This window comes from Rhincodon typus, chromosome 16 (assembly GCF_021869965.1).
Source record: "Rhincodon typus isolate 14 chromosome 16, sRhiTyp1.1, whole genome shotgun sequence".
NCBI lineage: Eukaryota > Metazoa > Chordata > Chondrichthyes > Orectolobiformes > Rhincodontidae > Rhincodon > Rhincodon typus.
Genome location: NC_063347.1, coordinates 16,704,572 through 16,723,707, shown reverse-complemented (window position 1 = coordinate 16,723,707; position 19,136 = coordinate 16,704,572). Strand labels below are relative to the sequence as shown.

The 19,136-nt window shown below is 41.9% G+C and overlaps 1 protein-coding gene across 1 annotated transcript in view; it reads right to left on the bottom strand.

The window, feature by feature from the left end:
• Nucleotides 1-15,614, bottom strand: part of LOC109921637 (NUAK family SNF1-like kinase 1) — a 34,897-nt gene extending 19,283 nt beyond the window's left edge. The window contains exon 1 of the mRNA XM_020521667.2: nt 14,861-15,614. Coding sequence (XP_020377256.2) covers nt 14,861-15,082 — 222 coding nt within the window. The 5' untranslated portion in view covers nt 15,083-15,614. The remainder of the gene's footprint in view (nt 1-14,860) is intronic.
• Nucleotides 15,615-19,136: the final 3,522 nt, after the last annotated feature.

The following is a 19,136-nucleotide window of genomic DNA, read 5'->3' as shown; positions in this document are numbered from 1 at the left end:
ATTAAGTAACTTTCGTGAAACAAAGACAGAAAGCGATGGAGAAACTCAGCACGTCTAGCAGTATCCTTGGGAAAAAAAAATCAGAGTTAACATTTTAAGTTCAGTCTTTATGAAGGGTTGCTAGACTTGAAAGAAAAACTCTGTTTTTCTCTTAATAAAAACCAAAAGAACTGCAGATGCTGTAAATCAGGAACAAAAACAAAGTTGCTGGAAAAGCTCAGCAGGTCTGGCAGCATCTGTGAAGGAGAAAGCAGAGTTAACGTTTCGGGTCCGGTGACGCTTCCTCAGAACTGGCCAGTTCTGAGGCAGGGTCACCGGACCCGAAACGTTACCTCTGTTTTCCCCTTCATAGATGCTGCCAGACCTGCTGACTTTCTCCATCTTTTTCTTGCTTTGCTTCGGACCTCCAGCATTCACAGTTCTTTGTTTTATTTAAGTAACTTTTGTGTTTGTGGGTAGAGATCACCAGTGATGTGAGTTGAATATGGCCAAAGGAGTCAGAGGGATATCACTTGGTGGATAGCCAGAGATTGGGAAAGATTGTGGACTGTAATGTTGAGGTTTGGTGATAACAAAAATGAAATTTTGGGGAAATTATAAAGCTGAGTAGAACATTTCTCATAAGCTCGTTAGGCATGGATGAAACACTCATGCTCCTACAGGCTCACAAGCTGTGCTTCAAAAGCATTTGCCTTATGGATTCCACCATTCTTGCCAATTTTTGCTATTTAGTTTTGCAAGGCCCAGTAAATGAATCAACATGGGTTTAGACCAGAAACAATGTAAAACTAAAGGCTTCCTTAGAAGCTTTCAATTTCAGGCACATCTTTAAGAATGGGTTGATTGCTCTTCCTCTTCTGCTCAAATTCCATTAGAATCGTTGTGGTCTTAATAGACAGATTGATCTCCTGTTTCAGATTCTTAACTTCCCCTTACCTAGTTTATACTTTTCTTGAAGTAATACAAACCATAAATCAGCCCCCACTCCTTGTTGTAGTGATTGGAATGTGATCAGCCAGGTAGACCTTATAGAATATGAGTTCCCTGATTGGGGTTGTTAACCTGGTCCAATCAGGGAGCCCTGGATGACAGATATAAAGAGGAGTGTCAGGGGTTCTGTTCCCTCTCAGAGCTGGCTCTGAGCTAGCTGAGTCAGTGTCTTGTACTATGCACATGCAAATAAAGGGTTACGTGGTGACAGGATACCAGCCTTTGTGGAGTTATGTCACTAATGGTTAGTGAGTGTAACAATTTTTCTACAACATGGTATCAATCTCTCAAACTGTTTAATGTCACATTACAAACAAGGTCAAAATTCTAATTTCTGGTCTTAGTTTTCCATTATATCTTTTCATTGATCAAGAAAAGTCTACATTACCTTTAAAATGTAAAACCTCGATTGATTATGCTGCTAATTCAGATGCTTACACATTGTTTTTTTGTAAAATTTTCTCCTCTTTGTCTAAGTCCCACTGGACCCAGTTTCCCTAACATTATGGCATAAACCTGCAGTTCCCCTCAAGGGCAACAATACGGTGAAATGAAGTGAGCAGATGTTTTGTTACCATCAGAACAACATCTGCGCAAATAATATGATGCTGGCTCCAGTTTGACCTGGTGTTAATATCAGAACTTTGGCATCAGATAAATCATAGAAAATGATGGAATCCAGAAAAATCTTCCAGAGGCTCAGCTTACAGCTGTTGAAAACTGAAGCTAATAATTACTGACATGGTTCATTCTTCACACTTACATTTAACAACTTGATTCCAAGAGCATTTCTCCTATATTATACCCTAAATTCTGGATAGATCTCAAACAGTCACCAGGAAAATACCGTGTAAATAGTCATGTTGCTGACTCAGGTGAAAAAGGAAATTATTAAACCAGCAAGGTGAGAGATTAACTTCCTCTGGTCTCAATGTTTTCAATACAGATGTCATTACTGGTTCATACTGGTTCTAAGCAACGCTGTCTAATAGTAATTCCGTGACTGATAACATCAAATTATGGAACAGAAGGTGCTAATTTCTGGCAAAATGCTGTAAACTTTATGATAAATTGTATACTGTTGAATGTGCATCAAACATTCATTTTACTTAAAGGTTTTCACAGTAATCATTATATGATTTATCAATTGAAACTATATTTGCCATTAAAGCATGCTATTTTGAGTGCAAATGAACATTACCATAGGATCCAGGGACAGTTGTATTCATTGGACACAAAATTGGTTTGAAGGTAGGAGACAGAGGGTGATGGTAGAGGGTTGTTGTTCAGACTGGAGGCCTGTGACCAGAAGTGTGCCTCAAGATTCAGCGCTGGGTCCACTGCTTTTTGTCATTTATATAAATGATTTGGATGTGTATACAGGAAGCATGGTTAGTAAGTTTGCACATGGAACCAAAATAGGTGGTGTAGTGGATAATAAAGAAGATTATCTCAGAGTACATCAGGACCTTAATCAGATTGGCCAAAGGACTGACGAGTGGTAGATGGAGTTTAATCTAGATAAATGTGAGGTTATACATTTTGGTGAGACAAACCAGGGCAGGACTTATACAGTTAACGGTAGTTTCCTGGGGAGTGTTGCCACAAAGAGATCTAGAGATGCAAGAACATAGTTCCTTGAAAGCGGAGTCCCCCCTGTATTCATTCACAGGATGAGGGCGTCGCTGGCTAGGCAGCATTTATTGCCCATCCCTAATTGCCCAGAGTGCAGTTAAGAGTCAACGACAAGAGTCGCAGGTAGACAGGGTGGTAAAGAAGGTGTTTAGCACACTTGCCTTCATTGGTCAGGATACTGAGTATAGAAGTTGGGACATCATGTTGCAGCTGTACAAGACATTGGTGAGGCCACTTTTAGAATACTGCATACGATTCTGGTCACTCTTCAATAGGAAGGATGTAGTTAAAATTGAGAGGATGCTGAGAAGATTTACAAGGATGTTGCCAGGACTGGAGGGTTGGAGCTATAGGGAGGGACTGAATAGGCTGGGACTTTTCTCCCTGGAACATCAGAGGCTGAGGTGTGATCTTATAGAGATTTATAAAACCATGAGGGGCATGGATAGGGTGAATAGCCAAGGTCTCTTTTCTAGAGTAGGGGAGTCCAAAACTAGAGGGCATAGGTTTAAGGTGAGAGGAGCAAGATTTAAAAAGGACCTGAGGGGTAACATTTTCATCCAGAGGGTGGTTCTTGTATGGACCAAGCTGCCAGAAGAAGTGGTGGATGGTATATGAATAGAAAGGATTTAGAGGGATATTGGCCAAATACTGGCAAATGGAACAAGGTCAGATTAGGATGTCTAGTCAGCATGGATGGGTTGGCTCGAAGGGTCTTTTTCTGTGCTGTATGACTCTATGACTCTATATCACATAGAGAAAAGAAACCTGCAAGGACAGTGCAAGCCTCTCTCTCCCTGTTTCTCTCAACTTTGAAGTCAGTGTCTGGTGAAAAAGCTACTTGTGACCACAATCATTCACTTAGAACTCAAGATCTACAAACTACGCCAGTGCTACAGAATACGAGTCAACAATTAAACAACTAACTTCAGATTTAAAATGGAACACCTCAAAGAATCTAAAGACTTATTTAAAAAAAAACCACACAGCCTATTCTTGACTGTACTAGACACATTTGTCTTTTTAAACGTATTACCTGTGTTTCTGAATGTGTTTGTTGTTGTGTTATATTGTTATTTGAGATCAGTAGGTAATTAAATTCTTGTTCTTACAAAAAAAAACTCTATAATGTAGGCTCTTCTCTTTCATCCATTTAGTTTCATATTACATAAAGTATCATGACTACATGTGAAAAATGAAATAGAAATGTAATTGTTGCAACCAACCAAGAGTGTTTAAGAAGGGAACCAATTCCCCCTCCTCACCTGGTTGTAAAGGTGGTGATAAATCTTTTTGCTGACTGCTGCATTCTGTGTGGCTAAAGGGCTTGGAAGTTGATACAACTATTCATCTTACTAAATCACTTAACTTGGCAATTAAGAGGCAACTACATTTGTGTGGGATTGGAGTCACATTTTGACAGGGCCAGAATCAGCAATGGATGGGATTAAGTTACATATTGACTGTACAGTGTAAGAACAGGCAATTTTTTTCCCAACTTAGTGAACCAGTTGTTTTTTCTTATCACATCCACTATCTTCATGATCATTTTCACTCACTGACAACATTTACCATGTTATTTCAAAGAAATAATGAATTCAAGCTCTCAATGTAATATGGTGTAATTTAACTCATATTGTTTGGGTTATCTGTCCAAATTTCCAGATTACTAGTTCAGTAACATAAAAACTCATGCACTTCATTACATCGTCACCAAACACGGAACTATGCAAACAACAAATGCATACCTATGCATAAATTTGACATGAAGCTGTATGTGAAACATTTTCAAAATTACCCAAAAATACGCAATTCTTTAGCAGAGTTTAAGTAGCTGAAGGTGTTTCCTCCATAACTAACACATTCTTACCACACTCAAAGAAATGTCTCTATAGGGAGGTTTGCTGCAGTTAAATAGAAAATATATTAAATTTGTTTAGCAGCAAGCCACAGTTGTATAATTTCAGTATTTGTCTGTAACAGTTTTTTTTTGCTACCTTTTCATGTACAGTGATTTCTACAAAGTGTGGGTGCTTAGAAGTTTGATTCTGCAATGCCCATAAACTTGCACAAGATGAATTAAGCAAGGAATGGATGAGGGTTGAGAGGAAAGGCTGAATTATTATAATAAAGACTACAACTGCAGTATAACATGGCTGAATTGATTATGATTTTCTCCTGTCACTATTCTTGTGGTCACAACAAAAACAATTTTCATAAGCCTACCGAGTCTGCTTGAAACAAAATAAGCTTTCAGGTCCACAATTATTGTATGTATATCCTTATTTCTGATAGTGGGAAGAATGGCATGTGCTGGCAGATACAGTTAATAGTAGTTGTCTTTTCCCTGGGATTGGAGATTTCAAGACTAGGGGGCAGATTTTTAAGGTGAGAGGACAAAGATTTAAAAAAGACATGAGGGGCAATTTTTTTTTTACACAGAGGGTGGTTTGCATGTGGAATGAACTTCCTGAGGAAGTGGTAGATGTGGGTACAATTACAACGTTTAAAAGATATTTGGATAAGTACATGAATAGGAAAGATTTGGATGGGTATGGTCGAGGAGCAGGCAGGTGAGATTAATGTCGTTTGTAATTATGTTCAGCATGGACAGATTGAACCGAAGGGTCTGTTTCCATGCTGTATGACTCTATTACTCTATGTAGGCTTGCCATGCTTGGAGTGAGAGTTGACCTGGCTCATTTTCTTGATGGAAGTGCATTCCTGTAGTTTGCATAGCCTTGGATTTGGTACTGGGTAATGAACCAGGCCAGGTGTTAGATTTGGAGGTAGGTGAGCACTTTGGTGATAGTGACCACAATTCAGTTACGTTTACTTTAGCGATGGAAAGGGATCGGTATATACCGCAGGGCAAGAGTTATAGCTGGGGGAAAGGCAATTATGAGGTGATGAGGCAAGATTTAGGATGCATAGGATGGAGAAGGAAACTGCAGGGGCTGGGCACAATTGAAATGTGGAGCTTGTTCAAGGAACAGCTACTGCGTGTCCTTGAGAAGTATGTACCTGTCAGGCAGGGAGGAAGTGGTCGAGCGAGGGAACCGTGGTTTACTAAAGAAGTTGAATCTCTTGTCAAGAGGAAAAAGGAGGCTTATGTAGAAATGAGGTGTGAAGGCTCAGTTAGGGCGCTTGAGAGTTACAAGTTAGCCAGGAAGGACCTAAAGAGAAAGCTAAGAAGAGCCAGTAGGGGACATGAGAAATCTTTAGCAGGTAGGATCAAGGAAAACCCTAAAGCTTTCTATAGGTATGTCAGGAATAAAAGAATGACTAGAGTAAGATTGGGGCCGGTCAAGGACAGTAGTGGGAAGTTGTGCGTGGAGTCCGAAGAGATAGGAGAGGTGCTAAATGAATAGTTTTCGTCAGTATTCACACAGGAAAAAGACAATGTAGTCGAGGAGAATACTGAGATACAGTCTATTAGACTAGACAGGATTGAGGTTCATAAGGAGGAGGTGTTAGCAATTCTGGAAGGTGTGAAAATAAATAAGTCCCCTGGGCCGGATGGGATTTATCCTAGGATTCTCTGGGAAGCTAGAGAGGAGATAGCAGAGCCTTTGGCTTTGATCTTTATGTCGTCATTGTCTTCAGGAATAGTGCCAGAAGACTGGAGACTAGCAAATGTTGTCCCCTTGTTCAAGAAGGGGAGTAGAGACAACCCTGGTAATTATAGACCAGTGAGCCTTACTTCGGTTGTGGGTAAAGTGTTGGAAAGGATTATAAGAGATAGGATTTATAATCATCTAGAAAGGAATAATTTGATTAGGGATAGTCAACACGGTTTTGTGAAGGGTAGGTCGTGCCTCACAAACCTTATTGAGTTCTTTGAGAAGGTGACCAAACAGGTGGATGAGGGTAAAGCGGTTGATGTGGTGTATATGGATTTCAGTAAAGCGTTTGATAAGGTTCCCCATGGTAGACTATTGCAGAAAATACGGAGGCATGGGATTGAGGGTGATTTAGTGGTTTGGATCAGAAATTGGCTAGCTGTAAGAAGACAGAGGGTGGTGGTTGATGGGAAATGTTCGTCCTGGAGTTCAGTTACTAGTGGTGTACCTCAAGGATCTGTTTTGGGGCCACTGCTGTTTGTCATTTTTATAAATGACCTGGATGAGGGCGTAGAAGGATGGGTTAGTAAATTTGCGGATGACACCAAAGTTGGTGGAGTTGTGGATAGTGCGGAAGGATGTTGCAGGTTACAGAGGGACATAGATAAGCTGCAGAGCTGGGCTGAGAGGTGGCAAATGGAGTTTAATGTGGAAAAGTGTGAGGTGATTCACTTTGGAAGGAGTAACAGGAATACAGAGTACTGGGCTAATGGTAAGATTCTTGGTAGTGTGGATGAGCAGAAAGATCTCAGTGTCAATGTGCATAGATCACTGAAAGTTGCCACCCAGGTTGATAGCGTTGTTAAGAAGGCGTACAGTATGTTAGGTTTTGTTGGTAGAGGGATTGAGTTTCGGAGCCATGAGGTCATGTTGCAGCTGTACAAAACTCTGGTGCGGCCGCACTTGGAGTATTGCGTACAGTTCTGGTCACCGCATTATAGGAAGGATGTGGAAGCATTGGAAAGGGTGCAGAGGAGATTTACCAGGATGTTGCCTGGTATGGAAGGAAGGTCTTATGAGGAAAGGCTGAGGGTCTTGAGGCTGTTTTCGTTAGAGAGAAGAAGGTTAAGAGGTGACTTGATAGAGACATACAAGATGATCAGAGGATTCGATAGGGTGGACAGTGGGAGCCTTTTTCCTCGGATGGTGATGGCTAGCACGAGGGGACATAGCTTTCAATTGAGGGGTGATAGATATAGGACAGATGTCAGAGGTAGGTTCTTTACTCAGAGTAGTAAGGGCGTGGAATGCCCTGCCTGCAAAAATAGTAGACTCGCCCACTTTAAGGGCATTTAAATGGTCATTGGATAAACATATGGATGATAATGGAATAGTTTAGGTTAGATGGGCTTCAGATTGGTTTCACAGGTCGGCGCAACATCGAGGGCCGAAGGGCCTGTACTGCGCTGTAATGTTCTATGTTCTATGCTCTAGGGATATGGATCACAACATTCTGCAGGGAAAGATTCTGTGTTGATTGTCAGCTGTGTTTCAGTTGGCAACACCCTCATCTCCGACCCTCTGAGTTCAAGTTACTGCAATACTAAGGGAGTGCTGCACTGTCAGAAGTTCTGTCTTTCACATGAGATATTAACTGAGGCCCCACTCGAGTGGATAAAAATGATCGCATGGCACTATTCTGAATAAACAGCTGGAGAGTTTTCCCCAGAGTCATTGCCAATATTTTTTTCCTCAATCACTATCACAAAAACAGATTGTCTGGTCATTGTTTCATATTCAGTCTATGGGAGTTGCCATGCACATATTGGCTCCATATTTCCTACTTTACAGTAGTGACTATACTTCATAAGTACTACAAAAGTGCTTTGAAACATTTGAAGGTTGTAAAGAAACACCATGTAAATGCAGGTCTTTCTCTCTTTTATTGTCATTAATCTAATTTAGAGCATTCTGTGATAATATAGGAAGGAAATGCACTCAAGCCAATATACTTCATGTATTGTCAACTTTCTTTTATTACCCTTTTAACTTTGTATTTTAAAATTTTCCTATCACAGCTCACTTTTGAAACCCTTACTCTTGCTGTGTCTAAAATTGCCATTGATATAACTTCTACCAGAGAATGAATGTACTGATTACAACTACTTATCCCATTGGATCAACAGACTACAGTCTATGAAAATCAATTTAAAATACATAACTGCATATCAGCTAGCTTATTCAAAAGTGAGGTTCAACTCCTACTCGTCTCCTAAGTGCCATGAAAATTGTCGTGAAAAATTCTAGTGTGAATAATGGAATAGTAGATGATTGAGGTTTTGCTGTAAACAGTACATGTTTCACATTCCCACCAATGTACCTCAGTAGCAACAATGTTATACATGATTGATCACTGGCTATGAGATGAGAAGAAGGAAAATGACCGCCTCTAGGTGGGTAAAAATGGTAGAAGAGATCACAGCTTTCTCGTACTTATGATTTTAAACAGTAGCAAGCAAGACATAGAGTTAGGAAAAGTTACAACTTTTGAGGACAGGGCAGGAAAGATGGGAGCCCCAGGAACAAATTTGGAAGGAAACACTAGGATAGGCCAGGAAATACTACCAGCTGCAAAGTCTCAAACTGTAAGGAAACTGTGGCTGAGAAGTGCAGTTAAGCCCAATTTTGGGAGCATCAAATGCACGATGGGTGGGAGGAGAGAGGGGAGGAGGCTGCAGAGCAGACAATCGGAGATCATATAGGATAGATAAGAGACTGGAGGTTGAGACAGAAGGATGGAGTTGGATGGAGGGAATGCCATTGGTTGTAAAAGGGTGCTGTGTGGCAAAGTCTATAAGCCCATTGCTCCAGTAAATGAGGTTAAGAAGTCTTAGCTTTCACAGCAGCCTAGTGAGATATATTAGCCATTAAGAATAAACTTTCTAGGGATTCCTGTCCTGGGGAATTAAGTTACAAATTATACCAACCAGCCAGAAGTTGGAAACAATTCCAGCCACGAAGATTGAGGGTGTTGGACAAACACTGAGCTGGAGAAAATATCAGTCTCTGAGAATTGAAATTACAAACGATAATCATTCCTGAGACAGGCTGGCAGCCTGCAAATATTGGCTTCAATCCAGAATCATTAAAACAAATCTGGAAAGATTCCCATCCCTGATACATTTTTAGCAAATTTTACTGGAATACAGTTTCCAAAAATAACGTAATATTGTCTGTGGAAATGTGAGGAATGCAATTCCCGTGCAAATTAACCTTGTATAGAAGTATGGAGACTGACAACAGGCCAGAAATATTCGCTTATGTTATTGTCCTGGTTGAAAGCACCAACGTACAGAGTCTGTCTGGCACTGAGAACGTAACTAAGTTCTGTAAATCTGAGATGCTACTAAGCAAGTATGGTATGACTTTGCAAAGAGGTTTATGATTAAGTTGAATCTACTTGCCTTGCTTACTGAGGTTGAAGTAGCCATGATCTATTCTTGTTCAACCAAATCAACATAAATATATCAACCACATTTATCTATAGAAATACTGTAACTTCAATTCCAAATTTTTGACTGTCCGATTAAGTAACTATACTTTGAAGAAAAATGGTAGCCTCAGCAGTGATTTTTTTGTAGTTACGAGCTTATGTGATTAAATTAATTGTGAATTTCTTAAGGTTTTACAACTTCTGTTGTATGCATTTAGTTAAAAACAAACAGTCTCGGTCAGGTAGTCAAGTAATTCTAATAGAAGCCAATTAGTAAAATAAGTAATTCACACCTGACAGAAATTTCTGGAAAAAGTCAGCAGGCCTGGCAGCATCAGTGCAGAGAAAGCAGAGTTAACGTTTCGAGTCCAGTGACCCTTCTTCAGAAGAAGATGCTGCCAGACCTGCTGACTTTTTCTAGCAATTTCTGTTTTTACTTTTGATTTCCAGTGTCCATAGCTCTTTGGTCTTTTTTTAAAAATTAACCCCTGTCCCAAAACTGGGAAATAACTGGAATCAGCCTCGCTGTTAATTCAGGTTCATGTACTCCTCTCCATTTGAAATGGTATCAGTAAAAACAGCATTTTAACACAGAAACATTAAAAAAGGAGCAGGATTAGGCCATTCAGTATGTTGAGTCTGCTCTGCCATTCAATATGATCATGGCCGATCATCCAACTCAGTGCCCTGTTCCCACTTTTCCCCCATACCCTTTGATCCCTGGGCCCTAAGAACAATATCGAACTCCTTCTTGAAAAAATTCAATGTCTTGGCCTCAACCACTTTCTGTGGCAGAGAACTACACAGGATAATCATTCTCCAGGTGAAGAAATTTCTTCTCATCTGAGTCCTAAATAGGTTATCCCATATTCTCAGTCTGTGACTTCTGGTTCTGGACTCCCCAGTCATCTGGAACATCCTTCCTGTGTTTACCCTTTCTAATCCTGCCTTTTAGGTATTTTTATGAGATCCCCTCACTCTTCTAAACTCCAGTGGCCAAAATACTGATCCACTCTTAGAAGTTAACATCTCAGGTCCAGTGAACTTTCTTCAGAACTCCTAACTTATGCTTGGAATCCTGAATTTCTCTCCCTGACAGCATTGGACTGCAGCAGTTCAAGAAGGCAGCTCATTACAACCTTCTCAAGGACAACTAAATGGGCAATAAATGCTGGCCCAGCCACGTCCCACAAGTGAATAAAAAAAGTTCCAAGTCAGGATGGTGTGTAGCTTGCAGTGCAAGATGCAATTGGTGGTGTTGTCATATATGTGCTTCTCTTATCCTTCTAGATGGTAGAAGTCACAAGTTTAGAAGGTGCCATTGAATGAACCTTGATGAGTTGTTGCAGTGCATTGTTTAAATGGTACACACTTCTCCCATTGTGCAACAGTGATGGAAACAGTAATGCAGATGGTGGCAGATGGAAATTTCTGCTGGATTGTGTCAAGCTTCTTTAGCACTATTGGAGCTGCACACATTGAAGCAAGGGGGCAATATTCCATCACACTTGTGACTTGTGCCTTGTAGGTGATAAGCAGCCTTTGGGGATCAGCACATGTCAATTAATCACAGACAAATTCGTATCTGCTGTTGTAGCCACTGCACATATGGCTGGTCGAGTAATGTTGATGGTCAATGGCAACTCTCTAAAAATGTTAATTGTGAAGGATTCAGTGATGGTAGTGCCATTCATGTCAAGGGGAGATATCTGATTTTCTTTTGTTGAAGATTGTCATTGCCTAGCACTTGTGTGGTACAAATGTTACTTGCTATTCATCAGTCCAAACCTGAATGTTGTTCACTCTTACTGTGTATGAACATGAACTGTTTCAGTATCTGAAGAGTTTTGATTGTTACACAATCGCTAGTGAACATCCAATTTCCAATCTTATGATGGAGGGAAGGTCATTGATGAAGCAGCCGAAGATGGTTGGGTCTGGGACACTACCCTGAGGATTTCCTGCAGAGATATCATGGAGCTGAGATGATCAACCTCCAACAACTACAACACTTTACTAGGTATGACTCCAACCAGCAATGGGTTTTCTCCCTGATTCTCATTGACTGCAGTTTTGCTAGGACTCGTTGGTGCCACACTCAAACATTCCTTTGATGTCAAGAATAATCACCCTCATCTCACCGCTTGTGTTCAAATTTTTCATCCATGTTTGAAGCAACGCTGTATTGAGGTCAGGACCTGGCAGTACCAAAACTGAGCATCAGTGAGCAAGTCGTTGCTGAGGAAGTACTACTTTAAAGCACCGTCAATGGCTATTTCCATCACTTTGTTGATGATTTAGAGTAGACTGTTGGGGTGGTACTTGACCAGCTTGGATTTTCCCTACTTTACTTTTGTGGAAAGGATATACCTAGACAATTTTGCACATTCCTGGGTAAATGCCAATGTTGTAGCTGTATTGGAATAGTGTCGCTGGAGGTGTGACAAGTTCTGAAGCATTAGTCTTGGGCCCAACAAAATCTTTAAAGTCACTTCCATACCACTGCTCCTCATTCTTACTTAAACATATACAACCATTCATTCATCATTGGTGGATCCAAAATCTTGTAATTTGACTTTGGGGGAATCCACTATCAACAAAAAAAAGTTGCAGCTCAAAGAAAGGCTTCACTACTGCCTTTTCAGATAAAGCAGGGTTTAGAATTAGATTTAGATTTTATTGTCACATGTACTCAAGTACAAAAGTACATGATTACAGCAAAAATTGTACAAAGTCACCATTCCTGGCTCCAGCTTAGATACAAAGGTACCTAGGTACAAAATCACAGGTAAAAAGTATAAAAATAAATAAACAAAGTTAAAAGTTAAACATTACAGTCCTTCTAGTATAAAGTAGAAAAATAAAGAAGTAAAGTTAAAAACCCAACAGCCTTTCTGAAGTGCTGAGCCATGCTGGGTTCGCACTCCCTACAAGGGCTCAAACTCCTCTGGTCTGGCCTGTTCGCCGTGAGATCTTGGGCTGCCTGTTCTTGCCACAGCCGCAGATGTAGTCAAATAGATTTAGTCAAATATTCCCTATATTTTAGTCAAATATTCCCTACATCCTGAAAATAAATGTGAAAAGTATCTAGTAGAATGGGCAAAGCAAGAGGAAATGCTAAGATCGTTGGTGCTAATTGGAGTATCAACCAGCTCTGGAATGTAGTCAGTGTCAACCCCGTGAGTAGTAATTAGATGTGTTGTAATGTCTTAAATCATTGAGACTGAAAGCAAACTGATCATAAGTTGATTCAAATCAAGCTCATCTCTGAAACAAAAATTGTCCATGTACCTTTCCATTTATAATCTTTTTAGTAGTTTGTGCAAACTATATTGATTTTCAACTAATTGATCTGCAACTATTGATTGAAATGTATTCTAATTATGATAATTGATATCGGAGTCTTTGAATAATTATTGAACACCCACATAACTTTGTGATATTTTATCTGGAAATTGTACAGTGCTGACACAGATTAATGTATGATTGTACCTGGATATAGAATTGGTTTCTGGTACTTCAATAGTTGATAGTTCCAACACCGGGCATCAATGTACTTAAAAAGAGTGGCAGAAAAAACAAATGAGGCTTCTCTTTCACTCATGCTCAGGTTAAAGTTTGTTTGCTTTTCACCACCTATCACCACACTGGCACATTCCTCGTGAGCTCTCTAAGCCAGAGCTGTTATAAACCCTGTAAACCACCTTAATTTAGATAAAATGAAATGCAACCAAGTTGTGCTGAATGAGTTGCATTCAGCGGAGGTGGCAGCTGGACTTTGCAAATGCTAGAGAAGTGTGAGCAAAACTGATTTGAATTCCATAGCTGCTGGCCATAACTCACATGGTGTGGGTGAAGTTTGGTCTCAGTAATAATCCCCAGTGCAGTAATGAAGAGGTAGAACCTGTTGTGTGCATTCATTGGGTGTAAAACAGGTGTTAATATTTGGGCATGTATATGGGCCTATGTTAAATGCAATAATTTTTATTCTTCACCCACAAACAGAAAGTATTAAGCTAGGAGGCTGCAGGACTCTCTGCAATTCCTCAGTCACCGTGATCATGCCCAGTCCCACTGCCACGACACTGGAACCACCTCTCAGAGGGTACTTTCACCACTCTCAAAGTGTCTGCTGAAGGGGGTGGGAGGCAGGCACCCACTCCTTGCACATAAAATGTTACTGAGATTATAAATGCAAATCTAGGTATTTTTCACATTTATTTTCAGGATGTAGATAATATTTGACTAAATCTATTTGACTACATCTGCGGCTGTGGCAAGAGCAGGCAGCCCGAGGTCTCATGGCGAACAGGCCAGACCAGAGGAGATTGAGCCCTTGTAGGGAGTGCGAACCCAGCATGGCTCAGCACTTCAGAAAGACTGTTGAATTTTTAACTTTATTTCTTTATTTTTCTACGTTATACTGAGTACCATTTGGCCCAACGGCTCTGCAACGATGAGGCTAACGCTTCCAAATGCACTCATGCATAAAGTATCAAAAACACCCGGTACAGTACTCCAGCAAACTGCAAGAGTGGGGAGGTGGTAGAATTGACAAGATTATAAATGCAAACAGAGATTCAGAAAGTGGAGGGGGGCCAAGTTCACTTTGGGACATTAACCTTAACTTTTGGCTGTAAGGATAGAAATGATAATAGTGATGTAGCATTCTACAGTGCCCTGCCTCCACAGAGGTGTAATCAGAAAACCCATGTGAATAGCTCCTATGATGCTGCTTGGCCTGCTGTGTTCATCCAGCTCTACACCTTGTTATCTTAACATCCTGGGAATACCATTTACACCCAAATACCTGGTTCGAATCCGGCTATACTACCCCCAGTTCACTTAAACTGCATGGAAACTTTTGGAAACAGATTACACATATTTGCATACATATTTGGAAACATGCATTCCTGTTACCTCATTGTTCCCACTGTCCCTCCCTATAAAGTGTGTGCTGTCAGTAATCCCATTGGACTGTGAGGTTTGTTTTGGGGACTTGCTCTTGCTCTAACTCTTAAAGCCACACACAGATCTTCAAACAATTAATGGAAATCCAACTCCACAAAACTCCAGTATTCCTCTCTGATCCTTCCAATAAAGCGGGAAAGCAGTGTAGTTTAAGAAATGTTGCTTCCACAGAATACCTAAAGGTTAATTTAGTGAAGTTAGCACTTACCGTCCTGCCGGTCGCTGTCTCCTGTGCTTTCTGGACTTTGCCATAGGCTCCCTTGCCCAGTGTCTGCAGGATCTCATATCTGTGCCTCAGGTTGTGTTTATGCTGGTGTTTCTTCACAGTGCGAGAGAATTTGTTGCCGGGAGCATCTTTCCAGTCCTGCTCCTCGGGACAGTGTCTCTCCCTGGTTATCATTTTGTCTTCCGCGCACTTCTCTTTCTTCATCTTTTCCTTATCGCCCCCTCCATCTGCTGACGGCAGCCTTTCCGGGTGACAGGTGATCACTCGGTTGGAGGATTAGTAGGCTCTTTGCACAGGCATCAGGCTGACTGTCCTCTGGGAGATTCCCCCCACAGACAGCTGCCAACGTTTGTAGGGTCAGAGTCAGGGAAATTCAAACGTGTTCCCAGCTTGTATTCAGAAAGCGCGCATTGGCAGCGGGGAAAATACTCCTGTCTTGTCAAATAACACCCTGGGGAGTTACAGATGACCCCCAGGTATCTCGTTCTGTGTCCTGCTCCCTTAATCCTGCTGCACTTGCCCTCAGTTCACTGTGAGGTCAGAATACCTTCATGTGAAGTCAGAATACCTTCCGTGAACGCCCCGAAATCTAACGTTCAAACACGGTCGCAAGAAAACAAAACCTGCCTTTCAGCCATCATAACATCTGGCCAGGGTCAGGAATCAGCGAGCAGACCGGTCTTCAGGACACTGGAGCACACCAGCTCCTGGCTAATATCTCCGCTCGCACCCTTTCTACAGCTAGACAATGCCACACAACACCGTCTCTTCCATCCTGCCTTTTATCTTGGCTTGTGTCTGCCTCATGATCTGTGTCCCCGCCTCTTTATCTGCTTCAGCCTTACCATGTTCGCCATCTGTTTGTCAGCCCCTAGTGTTGCTGCTGTCTGTGTGTCTACCATTGTTTATCTGACAGCCACGCTACTTGCTGGATGCACATTGCATTCTCCCCATTCAGTACTTAACAATGATATCACTCGCTTCCCAAAGCCCCTCTACAGCTACTCCGCTCTCTTTCGCTGTTCCTTTTTTAAATGCTCAATTTTGAGTTGTAACAGCACCTCATCTCACCTCTGCAGGTTTGATATTGTTCTGAGGAAGGGTCACCGGACCCGAAAGGTTAATTCTGATTTTTCTGCACAGGTGCTGCCAGACCTGCTGAGCTTTTTCCAGCAATTTTGGTCTTTGTTCCTGATTTGCAACATTCGCAATTCTTTCGGTTTTGATTTTGTCTCTAATCAATATTTTATATCTTTGTTCTGAAAGATTTTGCTCGTGTTTAATTTCTTCCAAGTTGTATTTTTAGTCGCCTGATTTAAAAAAAAATTGGTCCCTTTGGTTCATGAAAATGGGGATGACAGAAAATTGACCAACCACAATGCTCCAAAAGAGCCAAATTCCCTCAGAACTGGGAGAACCTGTGAGCACTTTAACTCAGTGGAGATCAAGCAAAACCTAGCTGCAAATGACACAACAGAGGTTTGGTAAAGACAACAAGGTGTAGAGCTGGATGAACACAGCAGGCCAGGCAGCATCAGAGGAACAGGAAAGCTGATGTTTCGGGTCGGGACCCTTCGTCAGAAATATTTCAGAGCTCCCTCCCACCTCCCCCATTTCTGAAGAAGGGTCCAGACCCAAAAAACCAGCTTTCCTGCTCCTCTGATGCTGCCTGGCCTGCTGTGTTCATCCAGCTCTACACCTTGTTGTCTCAGACTCCAGCATTGGCAGTTCCTACTATCTCTGAGCGGTTTGGTAAAGTCTGTTTCACTGGCCCACACCCAGAAGTCCAGTTGGTTAGCTTACCCCCTTTAACCTATTTGAGTTGCCTTGCCCTATTACAAAAATAAGTTCCTATTCATGAAAGATTCCTTGTTTTGTTCATTTGATTTGATTTGATTTATTATTATCACATGTACCTGGGTACAGTGAAAAGTTTGGTTTTGCCTGAAGTACATGCAGATCACACCAAGGTTCCATTCAATGTCCAATAGCTCAGGGAAATGAACATACATCTCATGCTGGGGAATATTAATACATAAACTCCATAATTGCACAAATTGCACGATTGTTTATAGTACTTGTTCATTTCAAAAGCAATTCCCAATTGGTTTGATCCAGCATGAATTAGGTAGGCAGCTATCTAGCTTATCTTTTGATAGGGTTTGCTTGTATAGATTTCTGATAAACTGTTTATACAGGAATTGAAATGGGGCAGACTCCTGCAACTTGAAAACAGTGTCTGGGAAGCTCAGGCATCTTCTATGACATCCTGAGGATTATTGACAGCCTGATGCACATGAGGTTTCTTTTGTTCATCACTTCGACTTCAAAGCACTTGGATTGGTTAATTTCAAACAACTTTTATCTTTATTCTGCAATCTGCCTGAAGCTGTCAAAGCTGGAGAGGCAGGATATACCAGGGAGGGTCGGCAGTAAAACCCCGCATGTAAAGTAGTGAAGTAGATCCTAAGCTCAGATTTTGCTCACCTACTTCCAACAAGACCAGAGTTGCAAGGGGTTAAAGTGTCAACATTGTGGCAGTGGGGAAAGACCACCATCTGTGGTCTTTCTGTCAAAGTACAATGGGGGTCCGTTCTGTTGTTAGACCCTCGTGTTGCCTCAAATGTAAATATGTGTAAATAATGTCCTGTATAAGTAAGAAATGCCTTTGGCCTTTGCAACCGCAGGGAATGTTAGACCCAAAGTTTGTTTTTCTTAATATGCAAAGACTGTACAGAACCTGCTCTAGCATATGTGTTTGTACATAAAGGTATTTTAAGGAATAAAATATATTTTAGCAATAAAAAAACAAGTGTGGCAGTTACCCACACATGCCATGAACATTATAACAAGGAGACTGCAGATGCAGGAAGCCAGAGTCAATAGGTGTGAAGCTGAAAAAGCACAGCAGGTCAGACAGCATCCAAGGAGCAGGAAAGTCAACATTTTGTGACTCGGGAGGGGGATGGAGTCCCAGAAGTAAGTAGAGGGAGGAGTGTGGGGCTGGATGAAGGGTAGGTGGGACAGTGGTAAGTGGATGCAGGTAGGAGGTTATTGTGATTGGTCATGGGAAGGGTGGAGCGGATAGGTGAGTAGGAAAATGGGCAGGTTAGGTCAGGTCAGGGAGGCGAGGAGGAGGGGGAGAGCTGGACATGGGTTAAGATTGGAGGTGGAGGGATGTTGAAGCTGGTGAGGTCAATATTGAGGCCATTGGGCTGTAAGCTCCCAAAATGAAATATCAGGTGTTGTTCCTCCAGTTTACGTTTGGCCTCACTCTGACAGTGGAGGAGGCCAATGATGAACATGTCATCAGGGGAGTGGGAGGGGGAATTAAAATGGATGACAACCGGAAGGTCAGATTGGTTGGCACGTGCAGAGCGGAGATGCCCTGCAAGCTGGTCCCAGAGTCTGCGTTTGGCCTCCTCGATATAGAGGAGACCACATCGGGAGCAACAGATGCAATAGGTCAGGTTGGATAAAATGCAGGTGAACCTCTGCCGGATCTGGAAGAATTGTTGGGGGCCTTGGACGGAGGTGAGAGGGGAGGTGTAGGTGGAGGGCATGGGTTGCACCTCTTGCAGTTGCAGGGAAAGGTACTGGGGGTGATACGGGGGTTGGTGGGGAGTGTGGAGCTGACGAGGGAGATGCGGAATAAACGGTCCCTGTGGAAAATGGATAGGGTGGGGAGGGAAATATCTTTTTGGTGGTGGGATCTGATTGTAGGTGGGAGAGATGTTGGAGGATAATGTGTTGGATTCAGAGGTTGGGGGGGTATACGTGAGGACTAAGGGGACTCAATCCTTATTATTATTGGGGCAGTTTGAGGGCACAAGCGTGGGAAATGGAGGAGATGTGGTTGAGGGCATCCTTAATTACAGAGGAGGGGAAATTCCGATCCCTAAAGTAAGAGGATATCTGGGATGTCCTGGAGTAAAACGCCTCCATCCTGGGAGCAGATACGGCAGAGCCAGAGGAATTGAGAATATAGGATAGCATTTTTGCAGGAAGGTGGGTGAGAGGAGGTGTAGTTGAGATAGCTGTGGGAGTCAGTGGCTTTGAAAAGGATGTCAGTGGTGAGTCAGTTCCTGGAGATGGAGACGGAAAGATCCAGGAGGGAGAGGGAGGTGTCAGAAATAGTCCAGGTGAATTTGAGGGTGCGGTGGGAGGTGTTGGTGAAGTTGATGAACTGCTTGAGCTCCAATGCAGTCATCAAAATAGCAGAGAAAGAGGTGAGGCTTAGTGCTGGTGTAGTTGGGGA